Below are 18,738 nucleotides of genomic sequence, written 5' to 3'. Positions count from 1 at the left end.
TCTTCTTAAAGCTTATATTCCAGTAGGTAGGTCAGAAATTTTAAAGTAAATAGTAATTACCAACTATTCAGAGTGCCATTTATTGCTTTAAGCAATAAACAAGATACCATGTAAGAAATAACACAAGATGGCCTTGAGACAGCACTGCCAGTAAGAAGGCTTAGGCAAGGAGGGGCAGTTTAAAAAATAGGCAACACTTCACAAGTTTTCATGACATCTTTGACAGAGCCATACTTATCCTCTTATATTATTCCAATTTTAGTATATAATGCTGTAAGGGTTAGATGGAATAAAGTATGACTATCTTTCAGGATAGTGCCTACACCTTGGAAAGTCCCTAAACAGCTATTAAGTACCACTAACATTAATAACACATTGAACAGGACTTCCCTGGTGGCACAGTGGTTAAGAATCCACCTGCCAATGCAGGGGACACGGGCTCCAGCCCTGGTCTAGGAAGATCCCACATGCCGCAGAGCAACTAAGCCCGCGTGCCACAACTACTGAGCCTGCGTTCTAGAGCCTGTGAGCCACAACTACTGAGCCCGTGTGCCACAACTACTGAAGCCCACACGCCTAGAGCCCGTGCTCTGCAACAAGAGAAGCCACCACAATGAGAAGCCACACACCACAGGAAGAGTAGACCCTGCTCACTGCAACTAGAGAAAGCCCGTGCGCAGCAATGAAGACCCAACGCAGCCAAAAATAAATAAAGACCTCTTTGAAAAAAATAATAAATAAAAAAATAAACAAAACATCACAGATCTTGGGAAACCACAGAGTTATCTGGTGAAAATAAAGTTACAATTTTAAAGATCTTCAAAATGTGTGAAATTTAAATGTTTTGCTACGTTTTGAGTGTAAGCCTCCAGACAGAAAGTTTTGGACACATTCTATCAAAGTGGATCAACTTCAAATACTGACTGAGGTTAAAGTATGTTGTTCCTCAGAAGATACTAGAACTCTAATATTTGGAAGGCAAATATATGAATCTAGAACTCTCCTAAAATTCATAGCTATGGTCAAACTCTGAGACATGTTTATATATACCTAGCTCCAAGAAAGTAACTGCTTTTTCAAAATTCCACAGTTCAACATGTTAAATGTTAGAATATCTTTGAAATGATTAAAAAATATATAGGTTTTATGCCTATAATATGCTAGTAATTGATTAAACTACTTGCTGTTTTGGACTTATATTAGTAATTTAAAAAATATTTTTAGTACCAACATCCTATTCTGATCACTTACCTACAAAAAATAATTTCTAGAATTCCTACCTAATGAATTTTTAGCTTATGTGGATCACTACTGAAAGAACTTGTGTGTGAGAAGACACACATATTTGCAGCCTTTTCAGATTTTCCTACTACATATCCTAGCAAAAGAAGCTCATATAAAATGAAACTTAAAACAAATAATAATTTTTTTAAATGAAAACTCACCTTTTCAATATTTCCATATAAGCAGAATAGGTTGAAGACTCTTGAACAATTCATTTTTAGTTGATGTAATCCACTAACCATTACAACTGAACCAGAGGGATTTCCTCCATGCATGTAAGAGGAAGATGCCTGCGGTAATGGATAGGCAACAAGCTCAGGTGTATCTCGAGAACCCATTCTGTAACGACTTGGTAAAGGTAATAATGGACCATGGGATCCTATTAAACAAAACAAAACAAAACAAAACAAAACACAACTTTAGCAGACACACTTCACCGCACACAAAAACAAACTCTTAATATTAGCTAGGTTGATGTATATCCAAGGAAAACTCAAACGTATGAATATTCAAATATAACCTGTGGGAATTAACAAAAATCTGTATTTACTGCACCAGATCCAATAAACGCTGACCTGCACACACCTGCATATACCAGGCTTTAAGTCCTTATTTTTAAAAAACAGTAGTTTAACAAAAAAGTATACAAGATCAGGCTACAGATAGAGGAGGAATCAGTGTAAAACTTTGGGCCACTATATATAAATTATACTTCAAAATTAAAAAAAAAACTTCTGCCAACATCTTTTGGAGGATAGTATAATAAAATCTACAGTGAAATCTAGTAAACTATATACAGATATAACAAAAAGAACATCTTTAGTTCCACTGAAAAGCTGTCCCCTTGAATATATTTTACTATTAATGTACTTGCAGGTTAGTATTTTATTCCCCTGATTACAATTTAGGAAACTAAAACCCTAGATTTAGTTAATAACCCCCACACACACACACATACTCAGAGGTGTCATTATTCAGCAACTTCTATTATTTGAAACAACATCAAGAATCCAGAAGAAAAAAATGCTTGAGTATCTGAAACTGCTGTCACAGAAACACAAACAAATCCAGCTCTTATACTAAGAATCTTTACTAAGAATCAACTTGCTAACTCTAGAGTAGTTCAAAACAACTTTAATTTATCCTGTTTTCCCATCCGTAATAGATTAGAAGTAAGAGGAAAAACAAAGCTAGGGTGAATGGAAGAGATGGGAATGAGGGAGTCTGGAGAAACTGTGATACTAAAAGTCTGCACAGGGCACATTTACAGTAGCAAGAAGAGAGGCGTAAGAACTCAGAAGAAGCAACTAAGATGGAGATACATAACCCAAAAACATAAACCAACATCTTAGGCACTCCTGAGTCAGTGATTAGAGAAGCATGCTCTGGGGTGCATGCAACGATTCTCCTGGTGTGCAAGAAACCAATCCAAAAACCCAAGTTCTTTCCTCATTTCTTAAGAATAATATGTAATGTTACTGGCTTTCATTTTTATGTTAGACTAAGGGACACTTGTCATCTACTAGGTGAGTTACTAAGAACTACTATATTTTGATATCATAGCACATTATTACAGCTTATGTGGACTCCAATTCAGTATTCTAAATATAGCTGCCATTCATAACAACACAGCAACACTACCACCGAGCACACGCAAATATAGTGTAAATTCTGCAATTTATGGAGGCATACTTTATCAATACATCATCATCAGTGTTGCCTTAAATTGGTCATGGTTTTCAACTGTTCTTATTGCTGGTAATCTAGTTTATCAAGACAATCAATATAGCTCATGATGAGTTACTTGTAATTATGTATTTTGGCCTCTAATTTAGACTATTATACCTATACTGGGGTCAAATATCAATCATTCTTACCCTTATTGCAAAAATACACATGCATATTATACTCCACCCAGCCCTACCCCCACTACTACCATTTGTTAGTACAGTAATGACACTACACTATTATCAGTAAATTTTTTTACAGTAAGTTGAAAAATGTACAGTAGATGGGCAGTGGAAACTTACACTCTGCTTAAGTTGACCAAGGTCCAAAAACTCTTATAATCTACTGCCATAGGTAATAATTAAATTCAGTGCAAAAGAATACCTGATGTTTGTAATTATGACATTGGGCCACGAGTATTAAATTATGTTACTTACACTATTTAAATTGTTACCTATATTAAGAAGATAAGAAAAAAAAGTCTCTTAAAAGCTTCCTATACTAAATAGTTCATGCAAAATGTTTTGCTGCTTCAGGTTTTAAAAAATTCACTTATATGGAAAAATGCTACATAAACAGCATCTTGAACATTTTGAAGGCCTTTCCCATCTTTGATACTTAAAATATCTTTGGTCCAGGAACCATATCCAAAGATGCTAACAATTAATATAGAAATTTTTCTTGTGCTCAGAGCAAATAAATTTGTACATTATTTTTTGCCACTTTTCAAATATGAGGGCTTCTATCAGTTCATCTCACATGGCTGGGCTTCCCAAATTAAAAGATCTAAAGAATTCTGAAAGCACAAATTTATACTGCTATAATAAACTATGTGAATAAATTTAATCTATTAAATAAACCTTTTCTATTCCTTCTTTCTCACATACCATTATAAAGGAAAAGCTACCTATGATATGACACTAAAATGCAAATAAACCTGTTTTGTTGAACTGCTGATCTGAAGGGATACAGCTGTGATTTGAAGCATTTGTAAAAAGGCTAATATCACTAGCACCCACTGTCATCTTTGCTTTTTCCCCAGTTTCCTCATGTTACTTCTCTCCTCAATCAATCTTTATTTGTCACTATCTCCTATATCCTGTTCTGCTTACTTCCCTAGGAAAGTAGAACAGATTTTCCTTAGTTAAATGTTTCAATGGACATAGCTCAGAATGGACGCCCCTACACAACCCCACCATAACCATTCCTCCTCAGCAGGACTCTCCAGAACCTGAATGAAACGTCATTCCAAAGAATTTTGCACCTCTCTTTAAGTAAGCTTACATTTTAATATTTATACACACACGCACATGTGCACGCACGTGAACACACACACACACACACACACACACACTCTAAATAAATAAGGGCATGAAACTGACACACAACTTCACAATAGGCTTTTAGAAAATATAAAGTTCTTCTAGGGCATATAACATATTCTTGTTTATGCAATTTTTCTTGTATTTTATTAAGTGAAGACAAAACTGAAAAGCCATACTGAGAAAACAGCCTGTGTCAACATTACTACAGTAGAGTTTTGTCCTTCATTTATATGCTCACAGATTTTTCTAACCCCCTTTAGCAGAACATTTAACCAATTTTTGGCCTTAAGCTAACTGCCATGACACATTTACATACTCTACAACTATACTACAAACTTTGATTAGCCATTCTTTTGAAATCCTCCATTATACAATGCACAGTAGATTCCTAATAAGTGTTTCTTCATTGCAGGATCAGAAAACTACTTGTATGACCATATTTAATATTTACTCTGTTAAAGAAACAACTAAGAAAAATGAACAAGGAACACACGAAAACGACTGTAGTAAGATTTTCCTTCTATACCACACTTACTGTTTTGACATAACATAGAGATTGTTTCATAATCTCTTCTGCAATACAGACTACCACAGAAACTTGAACAAATACACATACACACAAAAACACACACACACAGGGTTAATAAATTCCTGGAGTTCAAATAAAGACACTAGGGAATAAGCTAAAACTCACAGCTAAGAATGGTCATCAAACATGTACACAATTTGAAAATATTTCGGACAACAGGAAACACTGGTGGCTTTTCGATAATAACTCCCAAGAGTACAACATAGCAATTTCTACTTTCTACCACTTCTAACAGTACCTCTAATTGTACTGCAACTTTAAACCACAGAATAGGTGGGTCAATAACTACAGCTAAAAACTAAAAAAATATTTAAAAACACAGAACTTATAACCAGTTTAAACTTTTATCAATAACAATTCTCAACATCTACTTAACAAAGACAACAGTCTGATACCTAACTTCTTCCTGGGGAAGATTATTATTCTAGCTTTCATAATCTTAACTTATCAACATAGCAAACATTAAAACTGAGAAGTTTTTAAAAAAGAATTAAATACAAATTTAACCAAAGCTGAAGTACCAACTGTAGAACTAAAAGAATTAAGGATCTAACCAAAAACATGTTTCCTTTCAACAAATACCTCATTCTCTCTGCCTTTTATTACTCTAAATTCCTCTTTACTCATAACTGCTAGAATGGAAGAAAATACACTTACTGAGCTATACTTCTTTCTGGTCCTCTGACAGACTAGAGCCCCTTACTAATCAAGGCCCAAACAAAACAAAACAAAATATAATGGTAAAAAAGCTTTCAATCCCAAACAATAGCTCTCATTTATATCAAAGATTATGTGATATAACAATAGCCTAAGAAAACAAAGGATTTGGGACAACTCCTTTGGAGTACATTTATAAGGGACTGATCCCATAAACCAAGTCAGGTGAGCAGGAAAAATAGAGACAAGAATTGTGCCATTCTTCATCAGAAATGCAAAAATTCTAATAGTTTGTCTATACTACCTTCCTTCTGCCTTGACAAACTTACCATAGCCATCATGTCTAAACGAAGAAGGGTGTTCTCCCAAAATGGCTTGTCTCTGGCGACCCTTTCCTCTATCTGACACAAAAGTAGAAACATGGTTTTAACAATTTTGACCCAAGTACTTAACAGAGTTCTCACATGGGAAACACCCATTCAAAACATCCATTACAATTCATAAGAGAAATATGATTCCTGGTTAATGTTAAACATCCATTCATATCCAATTTAAATACAAACACCAAAAGTTTAAGAAAATAATTCTATCTAACAAATTCCACTTAACTTGAGAATATCTTTTTGGCAAATGCCAAATACAATCACACTTTCAAATTAAAGGAAAGAATGGATACTTTTCAGAAGGTGATGTATACAATGCTAGAGTTTGACACTGTACAGAAGTTTTTACCAATACATGTCTTTAAAACAAGCTTTAAGTGCAGTACTTTTGAAAGACAGTACCTGATGCATACTATTAGCTTCAACAGCAACACATTTTCAAAGTGGGCTTCTTTCAAGAAGTTCAGCATAAGCCAACAACAACCTGTATTACATGGTTTCACAATCAGTAAACACAGAGTATTTTGTATGTATATACACATATTTACAAACACCTACTGACTGGAGAGCTGGAAATTTTCACATCACTGGTCCATATTGTGTCATGGACTGGCCATTGTCTATAGACCTTAACACCAGGCAGAACTAGAAGCACTCCCCAAAGTTTAAATATGTCAAGTTAAAGCTAACCAAGGGGGCTACATTATTGGACGAGAGTACTACAATACTCCTAAAGGATAATTTTTATGCTAACTACATTTTTAGGGAAGGCATGCCAATTTTCCCAAATCTGAGACATCAATAAAAAAATTACTTCTAAGTTTCTAAAATAGCACATCCTATGTTAGTAAATTTTAAAAATCATTGTATAATACTTTGGGAAAGTTTGCTGATCAAATTATGGTGTTCAGTAAGATTTTTTTAAATGTATCTAAAGAGTCTGATCATTCTCATCTTTGAAAATTCAAAGAGAAAGGCTTTCTACATATCCTTAGTCACCTAAACAAATGAGGTTTATGGGAGATGAGAAATACTTTAATTTTCACTTCAGTCTACAGAAGTATTGTTTTAATTACCTATTCCAAGTTATCATAGCACTGAAAGGGACCTAGGAGGTCATCTAGTTCAACTTTTATTCAGTGTTAAATTCTCTTTACATCATCCCTGAGACCATCAATTGGGACCATCTAGCCTCTGCTTACCCAACACTGGTAACAAGGTACTCACTACTTTCCCTTACATTTTCAGTTAGTTCTAAATTATGAGAAAATTAATTTCTATATTGTACAGAAATTTGTCCTCTACATATATTCTACTCCATTTAGGGCCTCGCAGCCTTATTCATTACTTAGTCTTCCTCCAAGAACCCTTTCAGATGCTTAGAAGTTATTATGATCCTCCATTTCCCCAAAGTCATTTCTTCTCCAGTCTAAACATTCACAGTTCCTTCTTTACACGGCTTCCAGCATCATCATTTAAGTCTCACTCTTCTTCAATCAATCCAGTCTGCTGTTCCATTCTGCTAACGTTCCTCTGCTTAAGCATGCCACCAAATGGTAAATATAAGTCCTTATCTGATCTAAGAATCTTAAACCAAAACCACCATAAAGTCTTCATGGCTTAGTTTTACTGATATAGTTAACTGTGTGCTATAAAGGAAAGAGCACTGAATCAGGAATCATAAATTTTCAACTTAACCAGTAATTTGCTATATAATCATAGAAATAATCTTCATTCATAAAGTGAAGAAGTTAGAGTAGATGATCTCCAAGGTATCTTTCAGCCAAACATTGTCATTACTTCTCTTGAATAATTTCTCTTCATAATGTATTTCTCATAGTAATTTCTCTTCAATAACTCTCTTTATTGGAAGCATTTACTACCTAATATAAGGTCACATAAAGAAGGGTGAGGAAGAGTCAAACACTGAATATATCGATCTATAAATAGTGGTTTGTAACCTTTCATGGATTCAGTCTGAAATCTGTTGGAAGCTGTGGACTTTTTCTCCCCCAAAAGATGCACACATACACAAGTGTTGCTTAACATTTCTGGAGGGATTCTCTGGAGTCTAGGCTACGAATTCTTTGCACTAAAACGTAATTTGAGCTGAAAAGAACTTTTTGAAATGAGGTTATATTTATAAAATCACTCTTTTTTGGGTAGAAAAAGTTATAATTCAGTATCAACGTGAGTGGAAGCTAAAGTCACTACAAAAAACCAAACTGCCATATGGTATTTGCTATACAGACAAGTATCTACCTGTAAGGAATTAGAAAACAAGAATCCTTTTCCCTTGAAAGCATAAATAACTAAAACTCTGTTTTACCTCCTTTAATTATATTTCCCTATTTAAATATCTACCTTACACATTTCTAAACTTTCTGACTGTAATTCCTTGTATAAAAATCTAAGCTGGCTTTTGTAAAATTCAGACCTTTTAAAAGAATAAACACTATTGGGCTTCCCTGGTGGCGCAGTGGTTGAGAGTCCGCCTGCCTAGGCAGGGGGCGCGGGTTCGTGCCCCGGTCCGGGAGGATCCCACATGCCGCGGAGCGGCTGGGCCCGTGAGCCATGGCCACTGAGACTGCGCGTTCGGAGCCTGTGCTCCACAATGGGAGAGGCCACAACAGCGAGAGGCCCGCATACCGCAAAAAAAAAAAAAAAAGAATAAATACTATTAAAATAAGAAGCATACTACAAATGCTTTAAGAGACATTAAGAGAAATGTAATCAAAACTATTTCAAATGAGTTTAAAAAAAAACTGAATATTCAGTAACTGTAACTTAACAGAAGTGAGAGATTTCTCATCAACCACTTGTTCTGTTGTTTGAGTACTAAGGCTTTGTTTTTCAATACTGTATTCAACTGTACCAAGCCTCTGCCAAGCAGATTTCTGTGATAGTGAAAAATGTGGGGTCCAGCCAAAGCTGCATTACTAAACAAACCTGTCTGCAACCCCATGCATAAGGCAAGATGATTTCCTGAGAACTAAGAATTAAAGGAGCCAATCATCCAAAAGTCCTAAATATTCAAACATGCAAAGGATCACCACACTGTCTCATTTTTTTCTTTTGGCAAGAGTACATGCACTATGGAGTCCCTACTGCCCAAGATATTTTGGATGCCATAAAATTTTTTCCTACTTATACTGACTTCTACAGACACACTCATCTTGGTGAGTTTTTCCAACACATGGTTCAGACACTGATATTGTAGTTGAGATGTAGCCAATACTGCAGCCCCCTTGTTTTTACAAGATCCACATTTTTATTTGTATATTCCAGAATTGCCATACAGTTAGTTGAACAATTTTATCAGTTAAATCTATGCTCATGAAATCTAGCATTTATAAGTTATAGGTGAAAATGCATCTCAAATGAAATGATCCTATTTTCAGATTTATCAAGTTTAAATATATTCTACCTTGAACACACATGGTATTTTCACCTACACTTGAAATGTCAAAATTTCTAGTTACACAAATTAACATGAGTGATAACCTTAAATTGTTACAAAAAGTGACAACTTATAAACAGCCACTTTACAAAAATCAAACCACACAGAAAATCGTCTTTTACATATAATGCATCTTTTCATTATTATGTTATTCTATTCAATGTCCACAATTGAGGGAAAAAAAAAGTAAACTTAAAGTGCAGCAAGTATGCACCTTTCTAATCCTTTTATCTTTAATATCTGTGTGGATTGGTTGAGCATTATAATTCCCAAGACCTGTAGATAAATTGGCCCTGGTTATTTGTCAATTAACAATTTGAATCTAAGCTGCTAACAGTTACAGCAACGGGCATTAAGATTTACAACATTGTTATAAAATCTAGTATCCGTCAGTGAAAAGTTTTAAATTCTACAACTGAAACCTTAAGGGAAGTCAAACCAATATATACATACAACTTGAATAAGTGGGCACAGTCTATCATGGTATTCATCCCATGCAAGTCTGAAGTACTGTTAAGTGTCCTCCTTTAAAAACTTGGGGTGATGGTGCATGCAGTATGCAGTCAAGGTGAATTGCAAGTCTGAGTTTTTCAGAGGGCTTTTTGCTGATGCCGATGTTGTGCGTGATGAAGTGTAGAGTCAGCCTGCTGGAGTCCTCTATCCTTCTTAATGCCTCGTCCAGCTTGGGGGAAAAGTCCTTTCCATAGAGAAGCAGTGTGCAAGTCTGCAGTTTGTAAGTAATATTCTGAATCAGTTTCCTCTCCTCCAAAGAGAGAGAGCTGCTTGGAGAAATGCAAGTCCTTGAACTGCGGGCGTGCCTGTATGTGTGGGCTCCTTGTTGAACTAAATATAAATAACTCAGTACATACCAGTAAGGGGCACTAATGTTCAAGGTTCTTTTCCAGCATTACAAGGTCTTTTGCAACAAAAGCTTCACCAACAAGGTTTTCATCATTTGAATGAACTAGCTCATCTCAGGAAAAAGGACTCTAACTGCATGTAAAAATTTGACAGCAGATGTAAGTACATCTAAAATGCATAAAATACTTACCGCGTCTTCCCAAATATGGTTTAGTGTAGTCCCAACTGTCATTGTCATTCCTAATAACATTTAGACGAGTTGGCTGTTAAGATTAAAAAGAAAGTAAGTTCACATTGTATATCCAAAGCATATATATTTCTTTGGTGAAGTGTTGAAAAAAAATATTTACCCTTGCATATTCAATTTTTAGTGTGCAACATCCAGCATATATATCTGCTCCATTGAGTGCTGCTTTAGCTTTCTGGGCACAAAGGACTGATTCAAACATAAGCTCTATTAAGGAAATTTGGTTTAAGGTGTCCAAAATTTATCATTATTCACTCCATTAAGAAATGGACTGAAAAAAATGAGAAATAACTTTCTCACTTCTGAAAATGCTTTACCAAATAAAATTTCTATGAATTTTAGTAGGAGAATTTATTTTTAAGATCAAGGGTACCAAAGAAAACGTAATACAACCAAAACTACTTATAATACATTAATCCTTCTAGGTCATCAGAAGTACTTTATAACCTGTGGTTTGGGGGTGTGTGGGAGGGAGCATGGAGCATGGTCCCATTCCCTAGCAAAGGCCAGCTTTCTATCTTGAAACAGGAAATATTTTACTCTTTAAGTAGGAAGAACAGGGTTGTCCAGTGGTTAGGGCTCCACACGTTCACTGCCAAGGGCATGGGTTCAATCCCTGGTCAGGAAACTAAGATCCTGCAAGCTGCGCAAGCTGCATGGAATGGCCAAAAATAAATAAATAAATAAAGTAGGAAGAACATTACAAAGAATCAATATAATACAAAAGAAATACTTGATTTTTATATATTTCTGAGAAGGCTGAGTTTATAATCTTTATCTTTCATTTTACTAGTTTTTAAAAATTACTTAAGTTTGTAATTGTTAAAAAAAATTAAAAAATCAAACCACAAAAGTAGTAGGGAAAAAAAAAAAAAAACAACTTGCCAGAGTAAGCACCATAAAGGGTTTGCTATAGGGCTTCCCTGGTGGCGCAGTGGTTAAGAACCCGCCTGTCCGTGCACCACAACTACTGAGCCTGAACTCTAGAGCCTGTGCTCCACAACAAAAGAAGCCACCGCAATGAGAAGCCTGTGCACCACAACGAAGAGTAGCCCCCCACTCGCCACAACTAGAGAAAGCCCATGTGCAGTAACGAAAACCCAATGCAGCCAAAATTAAATAAATAAAATAAATTTTTAAAAAATTAAAAAAAAAAGCGTTTGTTGTATATCCCAACCTTTTTCTATGCATACACATAAGTTACGTCTTTTTAAAATTATTATTTTTTAATGGGATTGTACTATATGTACTATTTTGCAACTTGCTCTTTTTACTCAACGTATAACAAATTTAACATAGGGAAGCAGGTCTTACATAAACCATGACCATTTAAAAGATTCAGTGAAGAAAGGCAAGAAATGGTCTATTAACTCCAAAGTTTTGATACTTCCAAGCTGCCTATTTTAAAGAGAGATTCAGAAAAGTCCATTTGGGAAAAATTTCAAAAAGGTACAAGTGAACATATTATCAAACAGTGTTATTTTTTCCTCATTAAAACAGCAAAGCACGCTGTAAGATGAAACAATGGACTATTTTATGGTAGCAAGTTATTTTATCAAAAATAGTAAAATTCTCTGTGGGTATTGCAGTTTCATTCTTTAAATCAAAGACAAATAGATATAGGGGATGGTGGGGAGAATAAACATCACTTGTCTAGAAATGATTAAACAGGAAAAATTAAGATCTATATTACACAGTATTCACACACATCAATAAAAAATTTACAAATAAAGGATATTCAACCATTGCTTGTATCCCATTTCTCTTGAATATAACAATACGTTGCACTTTTCCAACAGGATTGCATACAGTATATAAAACATCCTATGAAGTAAAGAAAACAAGACTTCATCACATTTTATACTTAGAAAAATAATAAAGCTATACTCTTTTGTTTTACTAAAAAAAAACTGTCAAGACATCATTTCTGTTAAGTATTAATTAAACTTTTAAAAACTGCAACACTTTAATAAATCTAAAGTTATTTCTTCACCTACACAATATACCCACATTAGAGAACTTCCAATGAAACATCTGAAAAGCATTATTACTTATTTTTAATCTCCTAAATGAATCCTCAATTTTTATTTTCTTAACAGGTACCTAAAAGAATCTCTGACAATACACAATTAATAAACCAAAGCTGTAATCACTTTGTTTTTTTCCAAATGTGACTCTGAAATGTTTAATACTATAATCACTTAAATTATAATAATAAATATTTATTAAAGAATAGTAGTAGAACAACTCAGTATTTATTTTCAAGGACAATGGCTATAGATAAAAGACCCAGGGAAGATCATTTATATTGAGTTAAATTTCACCAAACAAGATGCCTGAATCATCTAAGAGAGAACCCTAAATACCCACTTAGGAACAATTCTTCAACTTTCAAAATTCTGAGTACCTACAATTACACAGCCACACCATTAGGTACTAAGGATACAGTAAACAAATCGGAGTACTTGTACTAGTTATATTCTTTCTCCTAAAACACCAAATATTGTAAATATATTAATATTGTTTATTAATAAGTCTATACATATTACAAAAGTAAATAGATACATAATGTCTAAATTTAAATAGTGTCTTATGCTTTAAGTTTATGTCCAAATATCATATACCCTAGAAATCATACTAAATGAAGCTCTTCTTATTGTGATATTTTATTCATTACAAAAATCCAGTGTCCTTATCACTAGTTTATTATTAAACAGTATGTGATTATCATGAAGTAGAAAACTGAACTGGTTCAAGAACATGAATCCTTTTAAATTTTAATATCACTTTTCTAAAGAGTGAAGAAGGGAATTTTTAGGTAAATCAGAGAAGTTTTTAACAAGCTATCTCTAAACAGCTTATAATGATAAATGTATCTTATTGTACTATGGAATTCTGTCACTACCTAGTAGATGCTCTTAATACATGTGCTGGCATATTAGAGAGAGATTTCTTGGATCATTTCCACCAAGTCCGTCTAACGCTTTATTAACAGAAGGAGAGTTAACACTGATGTTAATAAAAAAATTTAATGTGCTTATTTAATTATGACAACTGTGCTTCTGACTTTTTATAGCTTTAGTGCTCACCATGTCTTTGTTCATTAAATTTGATAGTCAAAATTAAAATTAATTTTAATAATTGTTTTTTAAAAATCCACTATTTTCAAATATCTATATGGCAGTGAAGAAAACTACAGATTAGTCACTCAAGACAAATTCCAAAATCACTTTTAATTTAGCTTGTCTTACTAAAATACATACCACCGTAATTGGATAAAGAGGATTCTGAATTGACAGCAGAAGAACTTTGTTGCCTCCTGATGGATCATCAGTATTTCCTGGCCGAGTGATCCTTTTGCTTGTAGAATAGTTGAAAAAAGCCTGCTGACCAGCTATGTACACGGGTTCATCTGCAGCAAACGTCACACATTCTTTGGCACTATCTATGTTCTCAAATTCCACTAGAGCCTGCCGTTTAAAAGGCATCATCATCACATAGCTGAAGGGAGATTGGAAAAGAATAATATAGCAAGTTCAATTAACATTATTTTTCTCAATCAAGTAAAAGCAGACTTTAATAAAAATGTCTCAAATCATACAGATTAGTAGTCTTCACTACCTGTATCCAATATTAGTCAACTCTTAAATTATCCAAATAAATTGTGGTATACCAGGTAGATTGTACATATTTGAAACCTCCTCTTCCTGTGACTGAAAGCTTTTAACTACCTCATGCCTTCCTCAAGCACAATTCTGTTACCAGTTGTTAATAATGCCATCCAGTTTATTCCTCAGGCTGCCACTTCCAAGCAGCATTAGAAAATACCTAGATACAGAAATCAGTAGAGAAACAAGAAGATCCTACTGAGCACAGGGAACTATATTCAACATACTGTGAAAAACCATAATGGAAAGGAATATATATGTATAACTGAGCCACTTTGCTGAACAGCAGAAATTAACACAACACTGTAAAGCAACTATACCTCAATAAAAAAAATTTTTAAAAAAGAAATCAATAGAGATAAAACTCGAGAAGGTTAGCAGATGGATCTCCTCGACAACAGAAACTACCATCTCTATTGAATTTTGCAAACAAGTAACTGCCACACTAAGAAATGACTACACTTCCATTTCTCTTACTAAAAACAGAGAACCAAAAGACAAAAAGAAGCAACTACAAACAGACCAAATTTCATAAAATAATCTCCTCTAAAATTCTTAAATATTTTTAAATATTAAAGAATCCATAAAAAGATATTCACTAGAATATGGTAATCATGGATGCTATGGCCAAGACAATGAAGTATTTACTCTTCATTTTATACTCTTTGGGAAGGGGAATATATTTTAATACATGAAATGAAAAATAAAGAAATGAAGGAAGGGAGGTTAGCGAGAAATCAGAACACATGGATCAGAACAGGGAAACATGTCCTTTATTCACAGGAACAAGGACCTTAAAAATATTTTAAAATACAATCAATGTGCTTTTTATAATAGCAGAAGGCCAGAGAAATAACATCAGGTCAGGTACTCAGTGACAGCACTGCTTCTCAATCAGACATCCAGGACCAACCACTAAACTTCAAAACCTAGTAAGTGTTTCTTAGTAAGAAACAGACCACTTTGTAGCCTGGCAAATTATGTAATTTCTTATGAATTTCAGCTTCCTAATTTATACAACTGGGAGGATTATCATCAAGATTACAGTTCCTGCATACATATTGCTTGCCTTGCCTCAATCATCTTTACATCCTCAGAATCTAGAAATGGAGCCTGGCACATGACAGGTATTCAATCAATATTTGTTGGTCTATGAGGCTTATTAGTTCTCTCAACCCACATCATTCACAATTAAAGAATAAAACACAGAAAAAATAACGCCTGGGATTAGTTTATAAATGCAAGATATAAAGTCCCAGAGAGAAACATTCGTTTTAGAAATGCAAACTCCTAGCTAAAGTTCTAAAGTCTTGCATACAAAAACATAGAAAACCCTGGAATCAGGTCAACGCTCAAGAAATTAAGGAATAATAAATATTCTCCTCTCACAAATAAGTTGTTTTATAGCTAAATGATATCACCAAGTAAATATGTTAATAATGCCCTTTGGCTCTTTGGAAACACAGAAAAATTATAAAGGCCCAAAAATATTTAAATTCTTTATTGGCCTATTAAAATAGACTCACCTGTTTGTAGTAAAAAGTACTGTCATTAACTACTATAAGAAGTAAGCTAGAAGCACAGAGCTAAAAGTTAAACAGGTTACCCAGGAAAAGTGGCATCATATGAAGATAGGGAAGGGAAAATTAGAATGTCACAAAGACATTTTAGAATTCACTTAAAGTGTTTGGCACTTTTTTTTTTTTTTTTTTTTTTTTTTTTTTTGCGTTACGCAGCCCTCTCTCTGCTGTGGCCTCTCCCGTTGCAGAGCACAGGCTCCGGACGCGCAGGCTCAGCGTCCATGGCTCACAGGCCCAGCCGCTCCGCGGCATGTGGGATCTTCCCAGACAGGGGCACGAACCCGTGTCCCCTAGCATCGGCAGGCGGACTCTCAACCACTGCGCCACCAGTGAAGCCCCTGGCACATAATTTTTTTTTTTTTGGCGGTACTTGGGCCTCTCACTGTTGTGACTTCTCCCATTGCGGAGCACAGGCTCCGGATGCGCAGGCTCAGTGGCCATGGCTCACGGGCCCAGCAGCTCCGCGGAATGTGGGATCCTCCCAGACCGGAGCATGAACCTGCGTACCCTGCATCGGCAGGCGGACTCTCAACCACTGCGCCACCAGGGAAGCCCTGGCACATAATTAAAAAAAAATTTTTTTTAAAGCATTAGTATAAGAAAGACTGGAAGACCAAAGAGAGAAAAAATAAAAAGTCTAAAGAACATGGTAGGTAGGGTGGGTGCTTTCAACTTAACAGCTTAAAACATGTTTACTAATTTTTAAATAAAAACAGGAGGAAGCAAGAGATTTACTACACAAATTAGGTCCCAAAAGTTTTGTTTTAAAATTTAAACTGGTATAGCTAATCACTACCTAGCATCCTCTCCTTTAATGAGAGGGGATAAGGGAGGAAAAGCGACTCAGTATGTATTTCTAAATATTCTTTTGATTAAATAAAGACAAAAAAAATAGCAATTTTATTATCCTGACACAACCATTCTCAAGATCTTGTTATAGTTTCTCCTGAACTTCTTTCCTATACATCTAGTTTTTAAGTATCAACTTACTATATATTGAACTTGGTGACTCACCTATTTAAGAAGAGCAGTTTCTTTATAATCTTTATAATTCCCTCCCCCCCCCACACCACTAAATAAATCAACAAATAAAAAAATAGGGAAAGGTTCTATAAATGCAACATTTTGAAGCAAAACACCTACTCCTCATAGGAGGCTCTTCAAGGTTCTTTTAGCTTTAGTAGCAGCCACCTCTTATTCAAGATCATTCCACACAACTGAAACTCCTATTATACATATTTATGCCAATTAAGCTCGTAATTATACACTAATTTGTTCCGATTATTTCATGACTTTTCTAACCACATAACTACCAATCTCGAGGACAGAACGATGTAATATGCAAATTAACTAAATAAAATTCATATATGGAACACATTACCATGGACTAAGTATCGAACAGTATAGAGTCTAAAACTGGGACTTCCCTGGTGGCACGGTGGATAAGACTCCAAGCTCCCAATTCAGGGGGCCCGGGTTCCATCCCTGGTCAGGGAACTAGATGCCACATGTGTGCTGCAACTAAGAGTCCACGAGCTGCAACTAAGGAGCCTGCCTGCCACAACTAAGACCCAGCACAACCAAATAAATAAATAATTTTTTTAAGTATATAAATAAAATAATAAAAACAGACAGGCCACTCAGAAGTAATTCAAATTACTTACAAACTTAAACAAATAGTTCTATTTCTTTAATCCCCAACATTTAGGTCATGGTCATAATTAACATCAAAATATCAATATAGTTATTATTTCCCTGAAGTTTCCAACTGTATTTGCTCATCAACTTGTTTTCTGACATTGCTTTGGTATTTCTTGGCTCTAAGAAAGTAACTTTAAAAACCCTAAATATGGGGCTTTCCCGGTGGTGCAGTGGTTGAGAATCCGCCTGCCAATGCAGGGGATGTGGGTTCGTGCCCCGGTCCAGGAGGATCCCACCTGCCGCGGAGCGGCTGGGCCCATGAGCCATGGCTGCTGAGCCTGCGCCTCTGGAGCCTGTGCTCTGCAACGGGAGAGGCCACAACAGTGAGAGGCCCGCGTACAGCAGAAAAAAAAAAAGAAAAAGAAAAACAAACAAACAAAAAAACCCCTAAATATATAAGAACAGAAGAAAGTAATAATTCAGAGATAACCATCTTTTTATAACTCCATGAGACTGTGCACCACCTAGAAGGTCCTTATAGTGACTGGGTTAGACTAGTACCAACATGCAAGTCTAAATAAATATAGCCTAAGGAGTCTGCTTCAATACTATGTAACTGTCCAGACAAACTTAACTTCCAATATCCACTCCAAATGACTAAGAAGTGATATAGTTATCTTAGTGATATTTCAAGAAATGGGCTTTTTTAATGCCTGTGTGGATTTCCAATTTGTACCTCCAAGGATCAACAATATGTTAACAGTGGTTTCTGAGGTACATAAGTTAAGGGTAACAAGTTTGCTAAGTCATCCATCTCTCGATGAGGTCACCAAGGAAATTAATCAAAAAGATCCCATGATGGAAGGTAACACAACCCCTACTCCTTTGAAGCAATGATTCCTCTGTTGAAACCTCTGATCACTCCCTCCCCATCTATTTATTCACCATCCTTTCAATACTCAAAACTCCACATAAATTTTTATAAATTGAAGCAATCTCAGCAAGTATATTGAAATTTCTCTATTTACATATTATGACTTAGTCTGTGTCTGATGCCTATAACAAAAACCCCAAATGTACTCATCAATGGAAAAAATAATAATAAAATAAACTCTAGATTATCCATACTAAGAAGAGAACAGCCAGGCATATTCCAAAAATAATCTACAAAATGTTTTAGAGTGTCTATTTTTGCAGCAGATTCACTTTTCTAATTATATATTTCATTTAAGTCAATATTCTTAAGTACACACCAGCTGTGGAAAAAGGAGGAGCCTGAGTGAATATAAAACACAAAAGGAAGACAAGCTAGGAT

General features: G+C 35.0%; 1 protein-coding gene and 1 pseudogene across 2 annotated transcripts in view; both read right to left on the bottom strand.

The window, feature by feature from the left end:
• Positions 1-18,738, bottom strand: part of HNRNPLL (heterogeneous nuclear ribonucleoprotein L like) — a 37,424-nt gene that overhangs the window by 6,955 nt on the left and 11,731 nt on the right. For both annotated transcript variants that reach the window (XM_019942802.3, XM_019942803.3), the window contains 6 exons: positions 13,798-14,035; positions 12,273-12,358; positions 10,638-10,734; positions 10,478-10,550; positions 5,913-5,984; positions 1,446-1,663 (listed from right to left, as the gene is read on the bottom strand). In XM_019942802.3, the coding sequence (XP_019798361.1) occupies positions 1,446-1,663; positions 5,913-5,984; positions 10,478-10,550; positions 10,638-10,734; positions 12,273-12,358; positions 13,798-14,035 (784 nt within the window). The remainder of the gene's footprint in view (positions 1-1,445; positions 1,664-5,912; positions 5,985-10,477; positions 10,551-10,637; positions 10,735-12,272; positions 12,359-13,797; positions 14,036-18,738) is intronic.
• On the bottom strand, positions 183-282 carry LOC117308003 (U6 spliceosomal RNA; annotated as a pseudogene).

Source organism: Tursiops truncatus, chromosome 14 (assembly GCF_011762595.2).
Source record: "Tursiops truncatus isolate mTurTru1 chromosome 14, mTurTru1.mat.Y, whole genome shotgun sequence".
NCBI lineage: Eukaryota > Metazoa > Chordata > Mammalia > Artiodactyla > Delphinidae > Tursiops > Tursiops truncatus.
This window is presented reverse-complemented; position numbering and strand designations above follow the sequence as displayed.